The sequence below is a fragment of the Varroa jacobsoni genome, unplaced genomic scaffold (genome assembly GCF_002532875.2).
Source record: "Varroa jacobsoni isolate VJ856 unplaced genomic scaffold, vjacob_1.0 scaffold_72, whole genome shotgun sequence".
Taxonomy (NCBI): domain Eukaryota; kingdom Metazoa; phylum Arthropoda; class Arachnida; order Mesostigmata; family Varroidae; genus Varroa; species Varroa jacobsoni.
Window position 1 is genome coordinate 34,267 of NW_019212974.1, and position 23,283 is coordinate 57,549.

Below are 23,283 nucleotides of genomic sequence, written 5' to 3' on the forward strand. Positions count from 1 at the left end.
CTGTTGCAACCAGTCTGGCCTGTCAAGTAGAACCGGACGAAACGATAGGTTACCTTCGGGCCACCTTCCTTATCTCTGGTTAAAACAAACTAATCTAACTAAGCGCACGAACGAGGAGTTCGGCTCGTGCAGATCGACAGCCAAGAAGATCCTCTCTATTATAATGTATAACAAAACTATCATTTTTACCTTTGCTACTTATAGCAAAGCATGTAACGGTAGTGCTCGTTAATAGCCCCAACGCTCAAAAGTGAGGACCTTCATTCCAGAGAAAGTATACTTTAGCCTGACAAGCGTCCGCATAAGATGTTACCATATCCTAATCGTCATGTAAACGACAAAACTATAGTTATTAGGAAACATTTAAGAGGCAATACACTTTTTTCAGTATCTGTGTATTGTGACGACCCCTTTTTACGCCGATTATATACAACAATGTCGCCTCAACGTTACGTTTCTGTTAATATCTCATTTCCCTCGGATCGTTTCTGTATGCATGCGTATAAATCGGAAATAATTCTCAGATCAAAATCAAGAAACTTACGAGACGAAGGCTGATGCCCGGAACTATCTCTGAGCGAATTATAAAATCAGATTTCGTTCCTATGATCGTTTACTCCAAAAAAGCTTTATGCGTTGAAATACCTAAGACAGGTTTATCGGATCGCAGGTTATATCTAAGAAAATTTACTACGTAAACGAAACGCAAGGAACATAAGCCACACGTCCATTACTCGGCGTTAACAAGACGTTACGCTATGATATGAGTGTTTTATATACATAGTGCACTGCGATGCGCACTTTATGCGGAAGGTCTTTTATGGGAAAATAGACCGAATGAAAAATTCTGCAGCGTATCGTTTGTGTATATAACGGAAGTGTTTGTCAGTTGCCTAATTAGCTTATAGCAGATGAATGAAGTTTGAAAGGACTATACTAATTTTAAATTATTGTCCAGTTTAACTTTGTTTCTTATTTCGTATTCTCTTGTTTCCCGTGTTCTTGTTCTTAGTACCTAATTCACTAGCCGTCTAGCGATGTCTTCAATGTTCAAGAAGTACAAATTTTAACGAGGTCGCTGGTCAAACAGACAGAAGGTCACAGTATAGGAATTGTTGTAGTATACAAAAAAAAAAAGGAAACTGCTGACGACAGATTGAGACAGTTCGAAATGCAAAAAATGTTCGCGTAGCGAATGAATCCATCCCGTATTCGTTGAAGTTTTCCCATCATCAAAATTCGCGTCTTACTCTTTCTCTTGACCGAAATAAATCGTCCATCACCCAGGATAGCGTCGTAGCGTTTCACTGCTCAGCGAAAAGCTTTTCCAGTTCTTCGAAATGAACAAATGACGGCCGACATGATAAAACATTACCTCGAAGCTGAAATGTACGTTCTTGGTTTACATGATGTGTGTTGTTTGATCCAGTTGAGAGACGGTATCACAATACAGAGCACACGTTTTCTTGATAAGGTTATATAACTAAATATTAACTTTATTTGGCATCAGACATTGACATAGCAACAGATACGGCAACGTAAACATTAACAGAAATGTGCCAAAACGTTTCACTCAGCTGACACTTTATACAGGGGACCGAATGAGCAATATTATCTCAAAGAATTGTTTTCATCTCACTCGTCACAGATGACAATTCAAATGTATAATTTGTTCATGCTTCGTCTCGAGAGCAGAAGCGATTAGTTATAATTCGAAGAATCCTATTAATATGTCAAAAACGTTTTATCGATAGGACGAGGAACAGTATGGTGCCACAAAGGACAAACACAGTTGGTGACAAAATTCAAAGAACCGTACTATTTTGACTACTTCCCGTGTATTTTCTGCTCCAGTTAGACCTTGTGCGGCACGTCCTTCCTTTTTCAGATACTATAGTTCATTTAGGACAGCAATTTCTTTCGGCTCATTCATTCTGAACATGCTCTAGATATAATGACAATCGATTTCGAGTAAGCAAGACATCTAAGTGCACGGACCAATCACTTACTTCAAGTTCAGAATGGAACTCATTGAGAAGGTTCTGTCTGTAGAGGCAAACGTTGAATTTTACGACGTTGTTCTCTATATACCATATAAGTTGCATCGGCGGTTGTAACTGTCAAAGAGCTATAATAATTATGCTGATTGTAATTATAGTAATTAATAGTTTAGGAGATGGCAGGATTGGGCGTAGTTGGTTTTGGTCTAGAATGAGGTACTCTAAGCACAACTCGGACGGGTCCGCCGCTTGCCCCAGCGATTTTTAAGGGCATCACAAAAGCATAGGTGCCCAATTTGGGGGCCTGATCGATGTGACTACCCAGATTCTCGAGGATGTATACGTTCTTTTTAGCGAACGCTCTGCAATACAAAGTGCATCAAGAATAGCATCGATAAACAAACAACAGTGTTTTGCTTTTCTCTATCCTTAAAAAATACGTTTTGAAACTTTAGGTTGTGAAAGCGACCTAATAAGATAACAAAATGAACGGTGCGGTTCCTACGTGAACGGCATGTTGGAAAATGAAACTTGTGTTAATTCCCAATACGACATGGTGTTCGTCTATTGACAAATGTTAAAATTACTAATTAGAGAGAGCCGAACCAAACGCGGTAATGAAAGACCCGAGTAAAGCTGATTTAGGGGTGATCGCTTACTCATGTCAGCAATAGTTCATTTAAGACAAGCAACAACTTTGCCCTCTGAGGTAATACCTAGCGTAAGTAAACTGACAAATAAGCTTCCGCGGTTCGGAACGTACAAGTCGGGGCAATTAAGTGACACCCTACCGGACGAAATCACTCTTAGTTAGTTGGCCAAAAACCTGGAACAAACGTCTGACACTCAAATAGAAGCTAAAGTTTTAGCTGATTTTGTTTGAAAGTATATTTAGCTATATAATTAAGCGTAAAAAAACCTACATAGATTCTCCAATTGTCCTGCTGATCCCTCTTCTAAATGCAATTGTTTTTTGTCAAAATGCTAAACAACAAAGTTATTTGGTTTAACGATTGAAACAACCCGTTTCGGCTGAGATAGGAAAGAGGACTTGATTAAGACACGTGGTGGCACTCCCCAGCTGTTTTTCAGCGAATGTAGAAAACACTCAGAAATGCAAGGAAAGCTGAGCCAAGGCTATGATAAAGGCAGAAGTCAAGCTTAGCAAATATTTTCTCTTGTCCTGTTAGTAACTGTAAAACGGTTTATAGCCTGTCAGCTAACTGATGATTACAATACATCTTTTAGGCGCAGTACATACCGATGTCCCATGAGCGATGGGTAACCATCGATGGAGGGCGAATCAATGCCTACGCCGACAATGTCACGGTTGTGAACTAGCCAACGGGCGGTCTTGGCCCCCATCGATGGAAACACTCGTGTTGAATTGCCATTTTGTCGACCGAAGTAACCTTCGCGGTTGCCCCATAACTATAAAAGTGATTGAGCAATTAGTAAAAGAACGTTTGGTCTTTAGCGATATGTTGTTCATGTCCAACGAAACGCGCAGTTCAACGTACATGGATATTATGCGTAAGTAAGTTCATATATGGTGTAATAAACAGATACTGTGGTTGTATTATATTTTTTTGACTCTTCTTATCGTTTTGCTTTTGATCTTCGAAATAGATATTTTTTTTACCGCATTTACAATTATAGCTTAAAGTTGCCTATAAATTTATATCGGGTTCGGCCATCAGACGGTAGAGTCTGCTATGTTGTATTTGCAGGATGGAAAAGGGCCCTCATTGAAAAAAAATACAAACCATATGATGTCCAGTACGAATGATGATGAGTGAATTATTCGGCAGTGGACCGTGTCCGTTCTCCCACAGCTGAAGGTCGCGAATACTGAGAAGGTAGCCACGATTTTTAACGACCTTTTAAATCAATGCACAAAACTTTAATTAAGATAAACCGGCAAAAAGTTATACGATACGGTAAATATACGAAATTTACCTTCATCGTCTGCACGTACAAACTATAACAAAATGCAACTTTGCTTTAGATACATGTTTTTCGTATAGGGATAAAACGCCAGATTTGAAATTTCTTCTTCGTTTGAATCTATTTCATGACTGGCTTTTAAGAGCCGGTACTTCAAATGTCGAGATAAGCATTCTTTAAGCGGTGCCGCGATCAATTATTCTATACAGCTTTTTACAGTTGCAAAGGAACAAATATAAGCCTAGAAAATAAGAGCTATCCCGCGAGGGTACGCGCTACAGGTACGTATACAAGGCACAACAAGAACCTTGATTTGTCAAGTTTGCTGAACAAGAAGATATATAAGAAGTAAAAAAAAAAAAACCGGAGTGGAAAAGGATGGGCAAAGTGGATAGGGTAGAGGGAAAAGCTACGAGTTATATAGAGCTGGATAGCGTTCTCTACCAGCGATGCTTAATGCTAGTCGATCCATCGCTACATTGACAAACGTCCATATCGCTAGAGTTTAAATGGAGAAGGAAAACAGAGTTCAGAATGTAAAAATGTCTAACCTTCTTTTTCACATCTATGATCACAGTAGGAATGTTAAATAATCTTCGAAGAGGAATCTGATCAAGTGTCCATCGTTTCGGGTTAAAGTGTCGAGGTGCATCGATGTGAGTTCCGCCGTGACTTGCCGTGCACAATCGGTCCACTTGGTAGAAATCCTTCGCAGTTGTCCCCTACGTGAAAGTATTATGAACGACAGGACCCAATCACACGTTTCGAAAATACTCAACGACAGATCATGATTGAGCGGCGCTAACTGCGTATTGGCTGGTTATGCGATGATCGTTACGTAACTATACCTCGTGTATACATATATGGCTCTGACAAGCGAATCCAGCGGGCTTTGAATTAGTCAGGCTGGAACGATAGTTCTTGAAAATTTGTCATAGGTATTGGGATTTAAGTCGGGAGAAAAAGCGGGATGAAGCCAACGTTGGATATTCCTTTGCTCAATACAAGAGGTAATTAAGGCGTGGCGATGGGGCATTTTTAGCTAGAGATCAGACCGCGTGCTTTTGATTGCGTTCCAGCGGTCCTAAAGAATCGGACTGCATGTGCTATTTTACTCTTATCGACTGTCTCATGGTAACAGATCTTCCTAATGCGCATTGTAAATACTTCCTTTATCTGACAACCGAACCTGCTCGACACTGCCACCGACCTCGATTCTTTTCTAGGAGAAGGTCACTCCCTCGCCTGATGCCTCTCCGGCTGGCGATAGAGGTTGAACTGTGCTTCGTTTATGGCGACCTTATGCTCCACGGGGTTCTTTGTTGATGAAAATTCTGTGAATTTACGTGGAATTCACCACGCGCACTTCTAACTGACCTGGCGTCAATTAAGGGGGTACCCATATTTGACCCAGTTTCCGAATGTTCGGAGTTTCGGTTATAATATTGTAACACGTTACCTATGAAATTCCAGCTTTAGTCGACAAAGCCGTTAAATCCCGACGTCGGCTTTTATGAAAAACCTCCCCAATTGCGGCAATCTTATTCTTGGGGTCCCGACACGTGGTCACCCCTCGCTGGCCTTCAACACTCTAATCCTTGTACGTGAAATGTTTGCACAATCCGCGCACTGTGTGTTCGCTTAAGGTCTCTTTGTCTATCGTCTTGACCGATCTTCAATAAACCTGCGCAAAAATCTGATTGATTTCCCTTCAAGTAAATTCAACTCGTTTTATTTTACAAGTTTCGAGAAGGCCAGAATATTTGCCAGCCAAATATCGTTGTCTAACTACGTGGCGTTCAAAGTTGTTCGATTTCAAAGTCCGCAGATTTGTCTATAACAGCCTTATGCATATATATATGTTTGAATATGATATGATATGGTAACTCACTTAGAAGAGGGCACTTAAAGACGGTACGAATACACTTTGTTATTTGTTTCTTCTATCTATTCAATTGTATACGAGAAAGAACGCGACCATATTGTAGAGGACAACGACAGAAGCGCCCCCTAGCATAGCGGTTTGTTAAATTCATATAGATCCTAATCATGTTATTAATTGCTACTGCTGCCGTTATCGTCATAGTGATTGAAAGTGGCGCTGCGGATAGTAGTAGTAGTAGGAGTAGGAGGAGCAATAGCAATACCTCGTTCGAATCGTGACTTGTTGCTTTTGTGTTCGGTGTTACAGGCATCGTCGTAACTATCGTTGCCGTTTCACCACCAGCGGTAGTAATCTGCTAGTCACGGGCGTGACGGAAAGGACGTAATCTAACCTTGTACAAATAACAAGCAGCCAAGTGGATGTTGGCAGTGATAGCAGCCTACTTTGCTCTGTTTAACCTGACTCAGTTGTGGTCAACGCGGTGCTGTGCCCCGGAGATCGAAATAGCCATATTATCACCACAGCTTACGCCGGTTGGCAATGTCGATATGATGCCACACAAAACGTGTTACATACCACTGTACAATCTTCTGCGAGATGCATATCAATATGGAAAAACGGAGAGCGTCTGCGGCAGAACATACCGGTGACGGTGTATTTTGTCTGCGAGTTACCTTACACCGTCGAATATGGAGGGAATAGAGCACTATCTATGATTGGAAAAGCCAGCGGCTTGAAACTGAGGTGTCGAACGTTACCTCGTGGAACATCTTTAAAGGTCGAGGCAAATGAATTTTTTTATTAATTGAAAAAACTAAAATAGAGTTGGGTTTAAATGTGGACCCGACGACCAGTTATTGAAAATTTGAATTTCAAATAACATTTTTTTTTCGGCAGTTACATTCTTCCTTCTTTTTTTGTGTACGAAAGAGCAAAGTAAGCCTCCGCAATTTATTCTAATTGTCCTCTTACTAGTAGGTTTTCTTCGGAAATCTTTTTTTTTTCTAAATTTGTAGTTTCGTAAAATCTTCATGAGCTGCCAGCACTGCTGCTTCCGCATTCCGTCGCAAAGTCAAGCAACAGGACGTTAGGTGGAGTTTTTTTCCATAACCAGATACAAACAAGTCTGTGCAAAAAGCATCTAAGTCAATTAGCTTGCCCAGACACGCGGAATATATGTCAAACATGGCTAGATTATCCTTCAGCAATAACTTCGTACTCGTTCAAAACACGCGAATCTTAGCCAATCTACCTTGCATTCATAGGAGGCTATCATATTATATTTTAGTGACTATTTGGTTTCAGTCTGCTAGAAAAAAATGGTGGTTTATTTACGCGCAGGCGTTCTTTAAGTACTATCGGCCGAATTTAATTAAGACTTAACTTGACATCAACGTTTTTCACCACAATTAATTAGACAAAGAAATTCTAACTTAGCTGATCAAAAAAGAAATCCTATTAATATGGTTGGACAGGGCTGAATTTAGATTTATGAAATTCTCTACCATTTTTGCTTTTTACCTTTAAGTGTAAAATGAAATGAAGTAACAGAGGAGGCAACTTCAACACCATACTTAGACTTCCTCAGCCGACGTTTTCTAAGTCGAATTTTATACATCGAAACTATATTCGTATATCCAAGTGGAAGGCCTGTCACTGAAGGCGTTTGAAGTGCATAAGGCCCAAAGGACTGGCTCATCTTTAGCTTCCAACATTGACAGTACACAATAAAGTGAGGTGATTTCGTTCCAAAAACACGCATCGGCTGAGACATCTCTTAGCAATGCCAACATTCAAAACAACAGGGTCTCAACTATAATTTTATAGATAAAGAAAGACATTGTACTGCGCAGCCGGCCGCAAATTTATAATCCAAGAGTCCGTCATCAGCGTACAAACACTTCGATTGAGTTATATGATGAAATACACTGTTATTGAGTAGTACTGATGTTTGAAGGAGAAACGCCAACAGGTTGAGCTTAAATGTCCACAGACCATCTCTGTTATTATTATCCAGTATCTGTTGGTTCTGAAGGGGTAATTAAAACGCATTTGCAATATCAGTAGTATATAAAAATCAAAATTCGCTAATTTATGTATGAAAAAAAGTAACCTAAAGACAGTTCTCAGAAAAAATATAATTATTGATCGTAAACACCTGCTAGTTACTGCTAATATAAAAGCTACTCTTACTGCGTCTACTAACAATTGTAGATATATTTAGGTCAAAACTTTCGTTGTCATCCCAGTAAATGGTTGAAGCGTCGTAGGCCCAGCTGAGATCGATGAGGTTTTCATTTGTTGATATCTCCCAGGGGAAAATCGAGGTCTCTGGTACCAATGACTCTCTGTGGCATTCTCGAATCCGTGAACGTTGAGTTGCGTTTTTAGATGAGCCACGACCTTGTTCTAGCTGAAGTGTGACGAAAAATTTTCAGTGAATTAATGAGATATCTTTATTTAGATCTAAACGATTCAACAGCGTTGAATAAATAAAAGATATTCGAACAACCAATATTTATCATCGTGTGTCCTCTGTCTCTCTAACTTAGTTTCGATTAGTCCTTCAGGTAACCTTTATAAATGCAGTGTCGAAATGTTCTTATTTCTCTTTCAATTTCTTATTTCTCTAAAAACTCTTTCAAACATCATTGCTCGTGGAAAAGCCTCGTTGGTTGCGACGCGAAAATCCTACGTCTCCTAAGCTAAAACGTTTTACTTCAATAGTGCCTTTTAAAAGGTATATGTGCTGTTATTTTTCTCTGGAAATATAGATCCGCAAGTACAATAGCATGTACGCTATGTTTTCTATATAACGATATACCTGAATGGCCTTTTGTTCAAAACTCATCAGTAACGTTTTGGCTATCCAGTTTCACAAATGCTTTAGTTTTTCCGTGCAGAGTTGCCCTCAACGATACAGTTTCTTTAAGGCTGTAATTGGATTTCATCGTGTACGTTTGTCCAGGCGTAGAAATGTTCAGACAGTCTATCTAAGGTGCAGCTACCATATTCTCTAAGGGCTGTCACGAAACGTATATTGTAATTAACCGTATAAACAAATCCGCTGTTTTTGATCGTTTCTGACATTATAATCAATTAGTTTGGGTAGTAAATCAAGTTTCGTTGTTTACATGGGCGCAATAAAAGGTGTTCAGAGCAATTTTTCTAAAGATGCGCTTGTTACAAAAATATATCTTCGTATCAAGAACACATATGTGGTTGATGTATCCGCTGATAGCGTGATACATGGGGTAACACAACTTTGAGCAGAGTTTTAGATTCGATCGATATATATGTATATAGTAAGTGCTTACCCATCAAAGCAGAATAACATCAAACGTAATAATACTAGAAAAAGTCGCTGTGAAACATCTGCACTTTCGTTAAGCACAATCTTACTAATATAATTATCTAAAATTGTGCAAGATTTTTGCCGTATCGTATCGTATCGTATGGATTAACGAAAAGAAACAGTAACAAAAATAATAAGTGCAATTTGAAAAGCATATCTTGTTCAGGCCAAGCTACAATCGAGTACGGACCTAACCAAGTGAGATGATCTGAAAGCGCTTAAATATAGAGACAATTCGATTTCGGACGAGAAACAGCGAATACTCACTATGGTTATTGCCAGAACGATAATAATAAGAGGCCTCATCTTGGCGTTTCACGTAGCTCGGTTCTGTCGTTGATGCGCGGACTCCAGAAGAAATCGAGGCCCACAAGAGGCAAGGCCAAATAGCGAGCGTTCTGGGCAGTGTTTTTCTAAAGAGCGTTTTTTTTCTCAGAAACTGAAAGATTTAGCGGTTGATGGTGCACCTATCGTTGTCTCTGAGAGCCACCTTTGGTTGTCGGTGAGGCACAACGGACCTGTAGGGAAACAGCGTTGTAGTCAGTATTGCCGACAGGGGCATGAAAGAAACGCCACGTACGCCGCTATTATTCGTACTGACTAGCCAAATTCTGCTTCTACGAAACGCAAAGATTTGGCTATGTGAACCCTGGTCCTGGGGCCGATAACGAAGACGGGAGACAACCCACGAAAACTATAATGATTTTCTAACGCAATGCCGATGCTGAGGGACCCACTCGTAAATCAATGAGGTATAGAATCGAGCAGTGAGTGAATCCAGCACGTAGCTCAAGAGCGAGAATGCCACGCAAATTCGTAGTGTCGAAATTGTTGCTAGCGCCAACATCGGCAAGCACGCTCACGAAGGGGAATTAGGTTATACTAAGAAATTCATCTCTGTCCTGTTTCTTGTTTGGTGTGCAAAGCAGAACTTGTGTTAAAACACAAGTTCTGCTTTGTACCAACTTTGCCTTCCGCGATTTCGACGGGTACAGACTAACCACAGAGCGTATATGAATGAATGTCAGAGCTAAGTAATCGAAAAGCTAACTAATTACACTATCCGCCTGGAATATATTTGATGTATTCTACCCACACGCGCCAGGAACGATAAGTTTTTGGCGGACATACTGGCGCTAGGCTCCACATGAAAAAGTTGGTACCGATATCTACGATGTCTATTTAATAGGTTTTGCGCTTAAAACGACGTTGGAAGAACACATTTCAGGGTCGCGAGAAAACGATGTTGTGTGATCTGTTATCGTTAGTCAATTGATTTTTATTAACATCTTCTGTTATACGCTTCTCTTGATTTTTAGCCTAAGGTAGTTATGGTGTTTAGGATGCTCTAAAGCCGGTCAAATATTCGTAAAATTATGAATGTACTACTATTCCGTACGGACTGTTCATCTAAGAAGTAGTAACAGTAGTTTCTCCGCGTCGAAACGCGTTACTGGATAATAGTAAACTATGAAAAGGTTAAGTGTTTAAACTAGTATGATGGGAAGAATGAATGGGAAGAAACGGCACGTAAGAAAATTCGGGAAACTTACGTTTCAAAATCAATTGAAGGCACTGGCGCGTTGGGCACTCAGTAACACTTTGACGTCCTGAGAAAGCTTAGATAAAATCACTTTTAAAAGCAAAAATTAATTTACGTAAATTGCTTGGTCATCTCAGTTTATGTTGCTTAATGGGCGTGTTCCCACTGGTACGTACGACAAATACACAGACTCAAGCGGACCAGCACGCAGCCACAAGCTAAGATAACCACCACTAGCTATGCAAACGGCCTTTTCAGCGTTTCTCGCTAGTCTCTGTTTTTCCAGATCCAGATCGAAAGACAGACGACATCTGATACAGCCGTCGTCGTCAGATGCTGCTCCTGCCAGCGTTTGCACCACAACGCTGAATGTTGTGAATGCTGTGGGCGTATGGCTGGACGACGTGTGCCCGGAGTTGTTACCTCGACTTGGAGGTAGAGGGTTGCCAAAAAGGGTTGGGTCGCCTTCGTCGCGGTTCGATCAACGGCTCCTAGAATTCGTCTCATTTCTCCTTCTAGTGACGGAGAAACAGCAGCCTCAGCTAGAGGCAAAGCCGCCACCTCAGCTACAGCTGCCATCTCTGGCGGTGAGGGCGCGTTGTTTGCCGCCCGGATTATCTTTTACGCGCGTCGTGCCAAGCCCCAGGAGTCAAGCAGCAGACATTGTCGGGGTCCGTTCGCATGCGTCTTTCCCGTTTTCTTTCGTGCCCTGCCCGTGTGGGGTTCTCCGGCCGTCAGCAAGTATTTTTCCTATCTCCTCCTGCTATCGTGTGCCGTGCTGCTCCTATAGAAACGGCGACAGCGGATGCAGCAGCAAAGCCTTCCGTTGTTCCCCCGTACGTCTTCTCTATGCACTTCACTTCCAAAGCCATCGTCGTTGTCGTCATCGTCCAAAGTCCTTTTTCCCGAACGAACGCCTGCGCACGCGTTAGCTACAAAGAGGACGCGGTCCCGGCCGGTCGCACGTTGTTGAGGTTCCGTCGGCGTCTCGCTGATTCCCTGTCAAAGAGACGTTAGCTTGACGTAGAGGACGTTCAGAAGCACCAGACGGTGCCGTGTCTCCCTCCGAAACTGGATTGGAAGAAGTCGGTCGTGCAAGAGAATGAGGTCTCTAGACCGTCAAAGAGGTCAAGGGGTCACGCACTATTTTTAGCTTTTTAACCCATGTAAAACCAGACGACGACGACGACGACGACGACGACATGTACGCACTTACGCAAACACCCAGTGCATATGGATGACGATGTTCGTCGACGAAAATATACGAATAGAATACGCGCTATAAAGACGTTGAACGCACGGCATGCTAAGAGTTTTAAAAGGCCAGTAACTACGATACGACGGTAAACAAACGCGCAGATCTCCGTTCATAAGTGTTGACCTAAACATTCGACTCATCTAAAAGTCAGGTGTATCGTTACGAAAGCCTAAGAAGTGCGCCGGCTCCTTTGTCATCTGCCTACGGAATTATAATTTGTGCTAGCAAACAACAATGCCATCATAGTGCAACTAGTTGACGACAATATATCCATAGGAGCGCTATAGGAAAACATCAGTTACATTCTTATAGTTTGAATTATCCAGAATCAAACCTGAGCATAGGACAAATGAGACCTTTTGGTGTCATCATTAGAGTCGGGGCTAAACCAAAGTAATTGATGATTGAGTTGGCAAACGTCTTGAAGCTAAGTGAGTTGTCGTCTATTCGTATTAATTGGTTATGGGTAAGAAAATTTTTCGAGCTATTAGGACAGTCTTTGCTGTGGGTGTAAGGCAAGATGGACTACTGCAACAGAGAACACGAGTGTTTTATGTATAGTTGATGCCTTAATTATATTTGACGAGCTGGATTTCGAAGCGGATAGAATAGGTATCGATTACAAGTCTTACGTTACATGAAAGGACATCACAGATAATGACCACCGAAACCTGATCCGTATCTTGAAGGCAAGCAGTACAAGGGAGGAACGCCAATAAGACTGCCTGCAGTTTGCAAGGAAAGGGAGTTTTCATTCCTGCTTCATCACTGTGGTTCGGGCTTCGACAGAACTTCGAATGATCGTAAGGTCAGCATAGAATTGTAACTCAACACTGTGGCCTGCATAGATAGCAACGTAACGTTATTTGCTATGATTGCTCGCTTGATTTATATATATATGTTTACGATGAATTTTCAACGCCTTTGATGTATGTATATTTAGTTAGCAGATACGGGAGTGAAGCCATTGGCATTTTGCTTTCAAGCAAGTGGTTAGACCTTACGATAATTTGCCACAAAAAATAGGACGGCCTGTATACAGCTGTGTAGGCTGTAAAGTTTGCAAACCTCTCCAGGGCATAGTGACGCTCTAAGTTTGGGTAGCAAATATGAACACGCTTACATATTATCAAGGTATGTAGACAATAAAGTTGTTGTTGTTGTTATTGTGTATAACAGGAAAACTCGATACAACGGTCGACGCGTTCATTTAAGAAAGTCGTCTCCGGGAAGGCCCAAGCGTTTATCGTTGAGGACACACATATTGATAAGCATCCTCGCACAACAGCTTGCAGATGCAGCAACGTCAATTTTAAAGCTTTTTTTCCTAAATCTAACTCTAAGACTGCTCTTAAACGTCTATTTAAATATAGACGGTTAGAAATATTCCCAATCTTTCTACTAAGATAGTTACGACCATTATTGAGTAGACAGGACATTCTGATGAAGACGTTTGTCTAAACTGTTTCGTTGCACAGAACGCAACGTTAGAAAAACGTTCCATAACAGACACCATTTTGTATTAAAACATATATCCACATCAAGCTAGCAACGACGTTAAATGGGCTTCAATTGCACGTAAAGCGAAACTAAGTCTCACTCTCTACGTGAAGATAATGAGAGTTATCTGGCTCTTTCAACGTTAACTGATCATCCTCAACAAGTTAGATAAGAAATCTCTGAAACAGTCGATTTAGGAGATAAAAAGTTTTCCTCAGAGAAACCTACTGCATATATCTACCAAATTTTCGGTTCTGTTTCCGCCGTTCTTCTAGTAAGTATTTTTCAAAAAAAAGAAGTGAAGAACTGACAGACCACGCGAAACAAGTTTTAGCAACCAAGAAAATTCCAGCCGGTCTATATATATATATGCCTTCTTGCATGTAATAGATACTAGTGCGCAAAACGAGCCTCGTATCCAGCCTTTGAAAGGCCGTAGGCAGAACAAGCGAGTGAAGATTACCATGGGTTTGCGTGTTCATTAAGCGATCGATCTAGGTGTTTCCTCGCGCTCTTCTTCGCGATGGGTCAAAGGGCTTGACCACAATGCGTTCATAAACCCACAAGGAAAATAACCAGTGTTATTATTTGTTGATTCTTTAAGTAGCTAATGGTTTAATGTGTGATGATGTGAATATTTTACAGAGTATTATAATATTATATATTTATACACAGTGCATGTTTTTTGTACAGCGTCTCACGAAGTTACCCCGGCGTATGTACAAGGTGAAGGTGATGAAGGCTTTAATAAAAAGCAGAGTAATCAAATTATTTACATGCAAAGGGTGGCCCAGGCGTACTGAATAACTAAAAGTAAATAATGCGTACCATTAATTCGAATAAAATATACTACTGCTCTGAAGAAGGTCGTATTTCATTCGACCTTTTTTCAAGACATTACCTCCTCTATTGCCATCATTTAATACGTATTTGATACAAATCTAATACGGTTCTTAGGATCTAGGTAGGATTATTTTAAAATTCGCTATATTGTCTGTGATTATAGCTGCTAAAACTGTAGATGACTTATTACAGGATTATTAAATTCGATAATAAATAATATATACTTTGAATTAAGACGCAACAGTTGATCATGGCATTACTATGCTCTATAGCTAAAAATGTATCTGTATTTACTTGGACAAAATTAAAGAGCGGGACATTTTAATAGAAAAACCCATTCCTTCATTTTTAAAGACCATTGAAAGCTTCATAACTTCCCAGCTCAAAATTTCTGTTGACACTTTTCACTGTGTGATACGTTTATCGGCGACTATCCGCAAAATGGAACTTTATACGGAGCCAGGGAATGGCAACTTTGATTGTAAGTATTTTTTGGAAAATTTTAATGATCTGTTAGAGTCGTGTGGGTAGCTCGTACGTGGGTAGATCGCACTAATGGATCAAGCAAGACTTAATGGCAAAAAAATTTCCATTGAGCAAACGACATAATAGAATCTTTACGTTTGCCTTCCATTGGTCATACAACTAGCTAGATGCCTAGCCCTTTTTAAATAAAAAATTATTTCACTTCAAAATGGGTATGAGATGTTAGGTAGAATTATGTTTCACTGGTTGTCAATTGCTTTTTAACCCAATCCCATTGTTAAAGGGCCGTTCTATTTATGGGAACCGCTGAGGAAAGAGCTCGGTGATTCAGCTCAGGTTTCGCTTACAGGTATAGCCCTAGACGCATTAGAGGTACCATAAGCACTGTCCTAGCAGAAAGGATAAGGCAAAAGTTCTGCCAATAAAAAATAGATTTTTCCAAAAAACCCTGACTACGTGCTTAATGGGGGCCGCGATCCTGAAGCAAACAAGCTTGTTAGGATATGGTATTTCATCTTGGGATAGGTAGGATATTCATCTTGGGATATATCGCGTCAGACCTAGAGCTAAACATATGCTCGAACTTGTCTTTGGCTCTCAGTCCGCTAGAGTATTATGCATTGGCACGGTATAACAAGATTACAGAGATGTATGCATAGCTCTGTTCAATATATGCCATTGTGTGTATGGGAAATGGGCGCATTCAACAAAAAATATAGATACCAATGTGAAATCAAAATAACCTTCTTCAAGGTCCATGTCGAAATTAATTTGACATGTTAAAACTAGTATTTGATATGTGCTATATAAAAGTTGCGTTAGGTATCCACAACTTCAGATCTACGAATGCTTCCACTGTTGTATTTGTTAGGAGTTCGTTGTCTTATACAGCTTTCAGTAGAGCATGACGCTTTCTAAAATAAAAATATTAAAAATAGGCAAATGGGCCAACTTCCATTTCTACTAAGTACGAGTTTGCAATACCCGAACAATATACTTTGAACCTATACTGCGGGTATTATAAACCTCTATTCATATCAGTGCAAGATCTGTTTAGCTAATGACCTGCCTTCCATTTTGAAGATGAGTCTTACTGGCACATGTATCACATCATAAGTATATCGAGCAAACATCAGATAATGTAAATATCGGGGCAAAAATTAAAAAAAAAAATACAAAATCATATATGCGAACAGACAGCCCAACGAAATTCTGTGGAACCATAAATACTAGCGTTGGTTTAAACCTGCATAGCGTGGCAGTACCAAATTTACATGTTAAACGTACAACAATAATGGAATAACTCAAAATGGTTGACCCGGAGAACAATCTGCTGGAAATCTAAGTCTAAAGAGTAAATTTGTCGCTCCTGCTTGGGCTGTATTACAGTTCCTGACTTTTCACTGGCACGCGTTTTTGCTAAATACGTGAAAAGGTCATACATTGTAATTACGTTTGAGGCAATGTCGATTACAAGGGCCATGTACAGAAACACGGAAGATCAATGGAGAGCCGAAGGCAAGGATGTGAAATTTCACTAAGCCAGATTCTAACTCTAATACCTTCAGTATTTGACATGTTAGCGATAATTCTAACATGATCAAATTCATGTTTCTCTCTGTAGAAAAAACTAAGCCTTTACTTTCAACATTCCACGAATCTTTATGGATTTAAGTTGAGTTGAAGGTCGTCGTTATTGTTTCAATGAGGCATCACTAACAATAATAATAATGATAAACATCAATTTTCTTTGTTGGCATAAGTATTGACAGAACCTCATTAGTTTTATTAGTTACCAAGCCCCGCCGAAAAATGTGTTCTAATATTTTTACAAGTCGTGCCGTGAGCCTAACAGACGAAACAATAAACCATGCATTTCTTCATTCGACGTTGGCTTACGATGGCCAGAATATGTCCAAAGGAAATTGAAAATATATGCAGGAACCGGCAAGCCAGATATAGCGTGTCATACAGGCCTAATCGTGTCACGTGCACTTTGTGATTGCGTGTACAATTGAATTCATACTCATACACAACGCGACGCGCTGGAAAATTTCAATGACTCTATCTTTGCGAGGCTAGTTATAGCAGCAGCAGTAGTGGTTCTCTCTTGCGAAACGAGAGATTTCTTGATTTGACTCTCTCTCTTTTTCTTATCTTCTCGTGGTACGGATTTGTCAAGTACGAAAAGTGATTGCGTCTTTCGTAGAAAGGGCCAAAATAAGCCCACTTGAACGCTTCAGCCCTCAAGGTAGCCTAGCTACAGTCCCTACATCGCCTTTCCTCTTTTGTGGAATTCCGCTTTACTACTGCAATATGCGGCAACGTTGCCTGGGAAGGCGGGCTGGAAAGCTAACGAGAAAGAAGGGGCCTGAGGCAGCCCAACAGAAGGAGGCCAGGGGCCTTAGGGCATTCAATGGTACCGTTTTGTTAGCGACTGACAAGACTTCTGCGAATAACGACGATGGAAGAAATGTTGCCAAAATTTAGCCCTGCCACCCGTGCTGATGGAAGCAATTCTTCGAAGGCGCACAACAGAAATGGCTGAAAGAGAATAAGATATTTATGGAGAAAGTCGAAGATGAAAGAGGCGTTTAACACAGCAGTGTCAGCGACGACAATTTCTCTTTTGTTCGCTGTTAAAGGCATACACGCCCATAGCAACTGACTAAAAAGAGGGTTCACAGTATCTGGTCCCTTTTCCTGTGACATACATTTCTGACGTGCTGTGTCCCTTCCTTTTCCCCGAATACCCACGACGGTGTGATTTGAGGGTTCTGCCATTATTCTTTTACCGAGGGATAAGAATGAGAGAAAATAAGGGGCACTTATGAATTGTTATTGAATGAAGAAGACCATTAGGAACTATGAATTGCCTCCGATCGAAAGAGATCGGAGACAATCAAAATTCTTAACGTAATAACAGCAGGGATCCTCTATGTTTGCATATAAGCATCGATTCAGCAAAACAAAATATAGCGGCGTGCTGCTAATAAAATAAGACACTAAGGAGATTGTGTAGCTTCTTAAAAATTATGTGGGTGTTGTACGAGTGATAACATGTGTGGTGTGTACTGGACCGGAGTTAGAACTATGTTAGGTGAAGCAAAATTAATATGGTCGTCGTAAAAGCACAAAATCTGTGATAGTGTTTGCCTATTCATTTTGAGGTATTGCCACATATAATTTTTTTTCTTAAATTTTGCGAAATCTAAGGCATCCTGCGAGTTCGTAAATACGCACGCATTATAACACGACAATGTGGCGTTCAGGACACAACAAACATGAAGGCAGCATCGATACAAGAAGGGATTCCTCGAAGATTGATCGTTACCATTGTGGATCCAAATTCCCGTCTGCCTATCGTTAGTGCCTAACAATACCTGCGCGAAGAGAGGTTCCTCGAGTACAGAGAATAAGCCGCAATAGACATTCCCCTATTTTATGTTTTTCTCTGCGTAGTTTCGGGAGGCGCAAAGCCTAAGGATGGTATTGATCCTTTTTGGCTGGATGTCTTACAAGGTAGAGTACGTATTCGTGGGCGGGAGGGGGGGGGGGTAAAATAGCGGACGATATGTATATATATATACAGCGTATTTGAGAGAAATTGGTACAGATTTTAGCAGGCCGTTTGTCGTAGTCGGTATGCGTTCATCCACTATTTCTGGTATAAGAACAGAACTCGTTCCTTGTAGGAGGAAAGAAACCATTCACCCAGCATGACGGGTTTGAAAGGTTCGGTTCTAAATGTATGCATATATTATTCAACATTTTTCGCCGGATAAATCTCCACCGAGATTATAAATGTTCTCAATCGCCCAGAGTTTACGATCCGCGCTGATTTCAGTCCTCGTGCGATATTTAAAGAATTTGAAAAAGATTTCCTTGAGCATAAACGGAATTCACCAAAGGTATGATATCGAAACGATTAAAACAATCAACTAAATGGCGCAAAAATCCGCTTCTTACGATAGCCAAAATCTCAATGTAGTTATGGCTGTTTTCGAGAAGAGGGTACCCAATTAGCTCGTCTAGATAAGCTTCAATGGTTAATCTTTTTTTACGCTGTATATGCTGTCTGAACCGTTTGGGTTATATAATCCCATGGAGTTTCGGGACTTCGGGTTAAACTTAGATTCCCTTTGGATTTGCTACGTCTGCGTATTTAGACCAAATTTTGGGTGAGTTTGGAAGTACCATTATAGCTTTTCCTTTAGCTATTGCGGTTAAAAAACTCGATCATTTCACAGAAAGAAGTTCGGAGAATGACGTGCTATTTAAATCTGAAGTAAACCCACGATCGAAGCATGTGGCAATTAAATTCAGTAGCAACGTTTTTGAGGGACAGTTGTCGTTCGTTGTCACAAAAGGTAGCAGTACAATTAACCAAAGCGAACTGGAGCTTGTATGCGTGCGCCCGTACTAACTACACCGTTTTTCTAGAAAACTTGATTTTGGTTTAAGAAGGTAGGAAAAACGCTTGCCTGAAAGTGAGTGCATCAAAAACCTTCATTCATTTCAAAGAAACACTAGGCAAAAACCTGAATTTCTTTGCCCACTTGATATCAGCGGCGTACTCAATTGCCAATCAATAAGCAATCTTCAGGGAAACCGAGACTTTCATGCGCCAGTATAAAAGGTAACAAGATTAATACATCTATATATTTTGGTATTTTTGCAACACTTGGGCATTTCAAACTCCCTGGGTGCTCGGATTTCTGGATATCTGAGTTACTTTTGGCCTGCAAAAAACTAGTTGTATTCCTCTTTGCATTTTTCTCCATATTTAAAAAGAACTCCACGTAGTCTAGACACACGTTGTTGAAGAACGAATTTTTTAGAAACATTCGTGTACGATTTCAGATAAAACATAGGACTCCTTTATTCACGAAAGAAGCCTCCTCCACATCCATTATTTCGAATAAAACTACAATTACACCGATAAACCTCAGTGCGAATTCGCGAACTCACTTTTCTTTCAATTTCTTACTAATTAATATCCACAGTGAATGATATCAGATTGGTCAGACTTATCCCATATTTTTGTGTGTACTTCTGCACTAGCAACTTTGAGGAAAAACATTCAGTGGCACCTTATAGGGACGAACTCGTACAGTTGCTTAAAATGCTCTAACGAAAACTTGATGACAGAAACAAGCGAGTTCTTTGTTATGTATAGTGCATAGCTTCCGCAAGTATGCTCGTAATTACGGCAGCTGGACCCGCTTTACGATAGCTCTCGCAAATGGTCTGCATAAACGACCTGTCCCTGTGGAAGGGAGTCTTTGCACATCTGTCATCGTACAAAAGGGGGGCTGCTTATTACGGCAGCCGGCGACCGCACCTCAATTACAACGTTTAGCCTAGATGTGCCTGCTTCTAGGCCAACTCAGATAACGTACAGATAATCTAGAATAATGACGTTATCCTAAACTAAAAAACTCGAACTCAAGCGGCACGGACGGCTTTTAATTCCGGTCCTTTTCGCATGCACGAAAACGACCAGAGGCCTAAGTTTACTACGTGATTTTAACCCAGGTAATGCTCTATTCATTTAAGGCTATAGGGCCAATTATAACAGAACTTAGCTATAGTAACGCCGACTATAGACTATGTGGTGTCATATGAGTGCATTGTCAGGAGATTCGAGTTCCAAATCAACCCTTTAGAACCTTTCCCTTAGATATGTTATCACATTTAGCCGAAATGGCAGAGCTGGATAAGAATTCAGTTAGCTCTGCCTAAAGCTTAGTTCGATTCCGAGAAGATCATCGGCATTTAGCACTATCAAGCCAGGTCAGGCCAGAACGATTTGACAGTGTATACCCCTTTATTTTCGAATCGCTACGAAAAGCATCTGAGCACAGCGTCTTTCGTATTCCATCAACTTCCATAACTGAACGTATTATGCATTTTTTGGTCTACTTTTAAACTACCACCTCAAAAAAACCTGACTTTTTTTAATAATAAATTATTGTAGGATTTTAGCACCAAATGTACGCCTAAACTGCACGTTTCCTATATACGTTCTATAGAAAAAGACTAAGCAAGAAATGTGTACTAAGTGATAATAATGAAATATGCGTTTTATAACATATCAGATTGACTGGTGGTACGCATATACATTGTCCACACAACGACGATATAGTATTCCTATATATACATATGTATCAGCAGTTTCTGTCTAACGCATGTATAAATATGCGGTGATTCAGCACAGACTCAATTTGATAAACCTTTTCTTACTTTATTTCTGAAGATCGATTCCTTCGCAAGAAACTCTTCCTACGAACAGGTCCTCGCAGGCAACAGCTCTATTATAACCTGAGCCTTTGAAGAGAACTTGCTTTGAAGACAGAGTTGCTAAGAAATAATACGCCTATTGGCTTTCGTCCCTCTCATCGACTTCCTGCATAGAAGTCAGAATCGCGATAGTGAATCAAATAGGGCAGGTAGCTAGACTTCGGATAGTTTGGATAGTTGGACCGTTTCAGAGATTAGTCGTTCTCACTTTCTGCGAAATCCGGAAAGGTAGTCAGCAAAAAGAAGCCGATCGTACGTATTTGTCTCTCGTAGTACTTGCTATAAAGCGTGGTCGCAACTGGTCAAATTCAGTACCTTGACACGATACGAACCCTTTTACGGCTTGTTCCGGTTGGTATACGGTATGGCGTAGAATAAACAGTGATTGCAAATCTCCTATGATATCATAATATTGCTAAATGTGTCTATCGAGCCCTATGTAGGCGTACCGTCTTATTCTATTTATAAAAATGCAGAATTGCATAAAATGTAGTGATGAGTAACTCGATTCTTTAGAAGAACATTAGGTCCTAAGATCGGAAACTTACTTTAAGAAGAAAAAAAACAATACATTTTTTTTTACAGCCACAACAAAATCGCCAGTACGGACGCGGTTTCAACAATTGTCTTCAGGATTGCGAGATATTCGCCGCTAATCAGTGAATTTTAGAGCTGGGTTGACCGCCTTTCGCAATTGGCAAGCCTCGAAAACTACACAAAAAACTATTTTGTATGCAAAAAATAACACAACTGAGCAACAATAAGGTCCGTGTAATACTTTGAAGACAAGTCATACTGTAAATACCCGCTGGTATTAATTGAACGTTCTTCGCTCGAAGATTTATGTTTATGGATTGTGCGATTACGTTAATTTTGTGCACTGTATGAAATTAAGACATAATAGTATTTCCATAGCAGTAGAGGCAATAAATAATAAATCATCCTATTTAAATTCGACGGAACCTCTATGAAGGCACATTTGCCCCGATCGAGTTATAGGTTCATCGACTTGATGTATACACATTGAAATGGGAATACACACTATTTAAGCTCTAATAGAGGACTATTCATATGAAGTAAATCAATTTAATTGCTATTTTTACATACAACTTATACATTGACGATATATTTATATTTATTAGGAATCTTTTAGGAAGTTGTAACTAATCAACTTAAATGCTCGTTATAGCGATGGGCTGAAATCGCAAATTCGTTATTTATTTCCACCAACCAAAAAAACTTCCTCCTGATAAAGATGCTCTCTCGCTTTGAGACTATTTCAAATATCTTATATAATAAATATGGTCATTTATAATTCACTTCAGCAGTACAAATAGGATCTACATATATGATGATAATATTTAAACGACAGTCTGAGAAAGCAAAAAAGTATACTCTAAAACCAACTAACGCAGCAGCTGTTCTGTACTTAAGCTACCATGATGGCTATGACAAAACTGAAATCTAGAATCTAGAAAGATCCAAAAATTTGATCTATGATTTTTTACGAACGTTTGACTATATATCGACTTCGTCTTTGAAGCGTCCCAAAACTACTTCTATTATCAGAGAGTCTATCAGGTCCTCAGTATAATCATTAGGTAAACTACGTACACAAGAGCTAATGTAATTTTCTGCTAATTGCGACTCTATTTAGAAAGGTTTAACGAAAGATGCTTGATTAGTACCCACACATTTAGCAGACGGGAGTGAACATCTTTTATTTTGCTCATAAATAATATCGATAGGTACAATGTCGACGTCGGCAACAGACTGCATAGGACACTCCAAATAATAGAGACAAATTGTTTGTGGAACAAGGCTATGGACAGACTGGTTTTGTTTGAGCTGTTGTAAACGTGTATAGCCCTATACGGGCCTGACGTATGAGAAGATGGCGGACGTGTGGCAAAATGATGGTGGCACTATCAACAGAAGCCAGAGATGTGGGTCTGCGTCATACTAGACCTGACAGGTATATAGAAGATGTGATATAGGTAATGTATTCATAAGCACCTATTATCCTTATTTCCGTAAAAAAACAAAAAACATCAGTGTGCCTTATAACATATATAGTCCATATCTAGCAATACGACGTACACCAAATCGGTTCCTTTTGAGGAAAACTGGCACTCGATCAAGCAAGATTGGCACACTGAAGGA

At 40.1% G+C, this 23,283-nt stretch overlaps 1 protein-coding gene and 1 long non-coding RNA gene across 2 annotated transcripts; one reads left to right on the forward strand and one right to left on the reverse strand.

The window, feature by feature from the left end:
• Positions 1-1,461: 1,461 nt before the first annotated feature.
• LOC111262525 (uncharacterized) lies at positions 1,462-10,951 on the reverse strand. The gene is made up of 7 exons (XM_022836845.2): positions 10,741-10,951; positions 9,455-9,705; positions 8,039-8,245; positions 4,499-4,669; positions 3,767-3,880; positions 3,262-3,431; positions 1,462-2,362 (listed from the first exon to the last, which is right to left on the reverse strand). Exons 2-7 carry the CDS (start codon positions 9,491-9,493, stop codon positions 2,170-2,172), a joined length of 894 nt encoding a protein of 297 aa, XP_022692580.1. The 5' UTR covers positions 9,494-9,705; positions 10,741-10,951; the 3' UTR covers positions 1,462-2,169.
• Positions 3,365-7,987, forward strand: LOC111262536 (uncharacterized). Its single transcript, XR_002681675.2, has 3 exons — positions 3,365-3,533; positions 3,731-3,859; positions 6,139-7,987. It is a non-coding gene; the product is annotated as an uncharacterized LOC111262536 (long non-coding RNA).
• Positions 10,952-23,283: the final 12,332 nt, after the last annotated feature.

Coding starts and splice junctions, on each gene's coding strand:
- LOC111262525 (XM_022836845.2), bottom strand. CDS start 9,493: ATGAGGCCTCTTATTATTATCGTTCTGGCAATAACCATA. Junction 8,246..9,454: donor TCGTTCTGGCAATAACCATA/GTGAGTATTCGC, acceptor GTCACACTTCAG/CTAGAACAAGGTCGTGGCTC. Junction 2,363..3,261: donor CCATCGCTCATGGGACATCG/GTATGTACTGCG, acceptor TTTGTATTGCAG/AGCGTTCGCTAAAAAGAACG.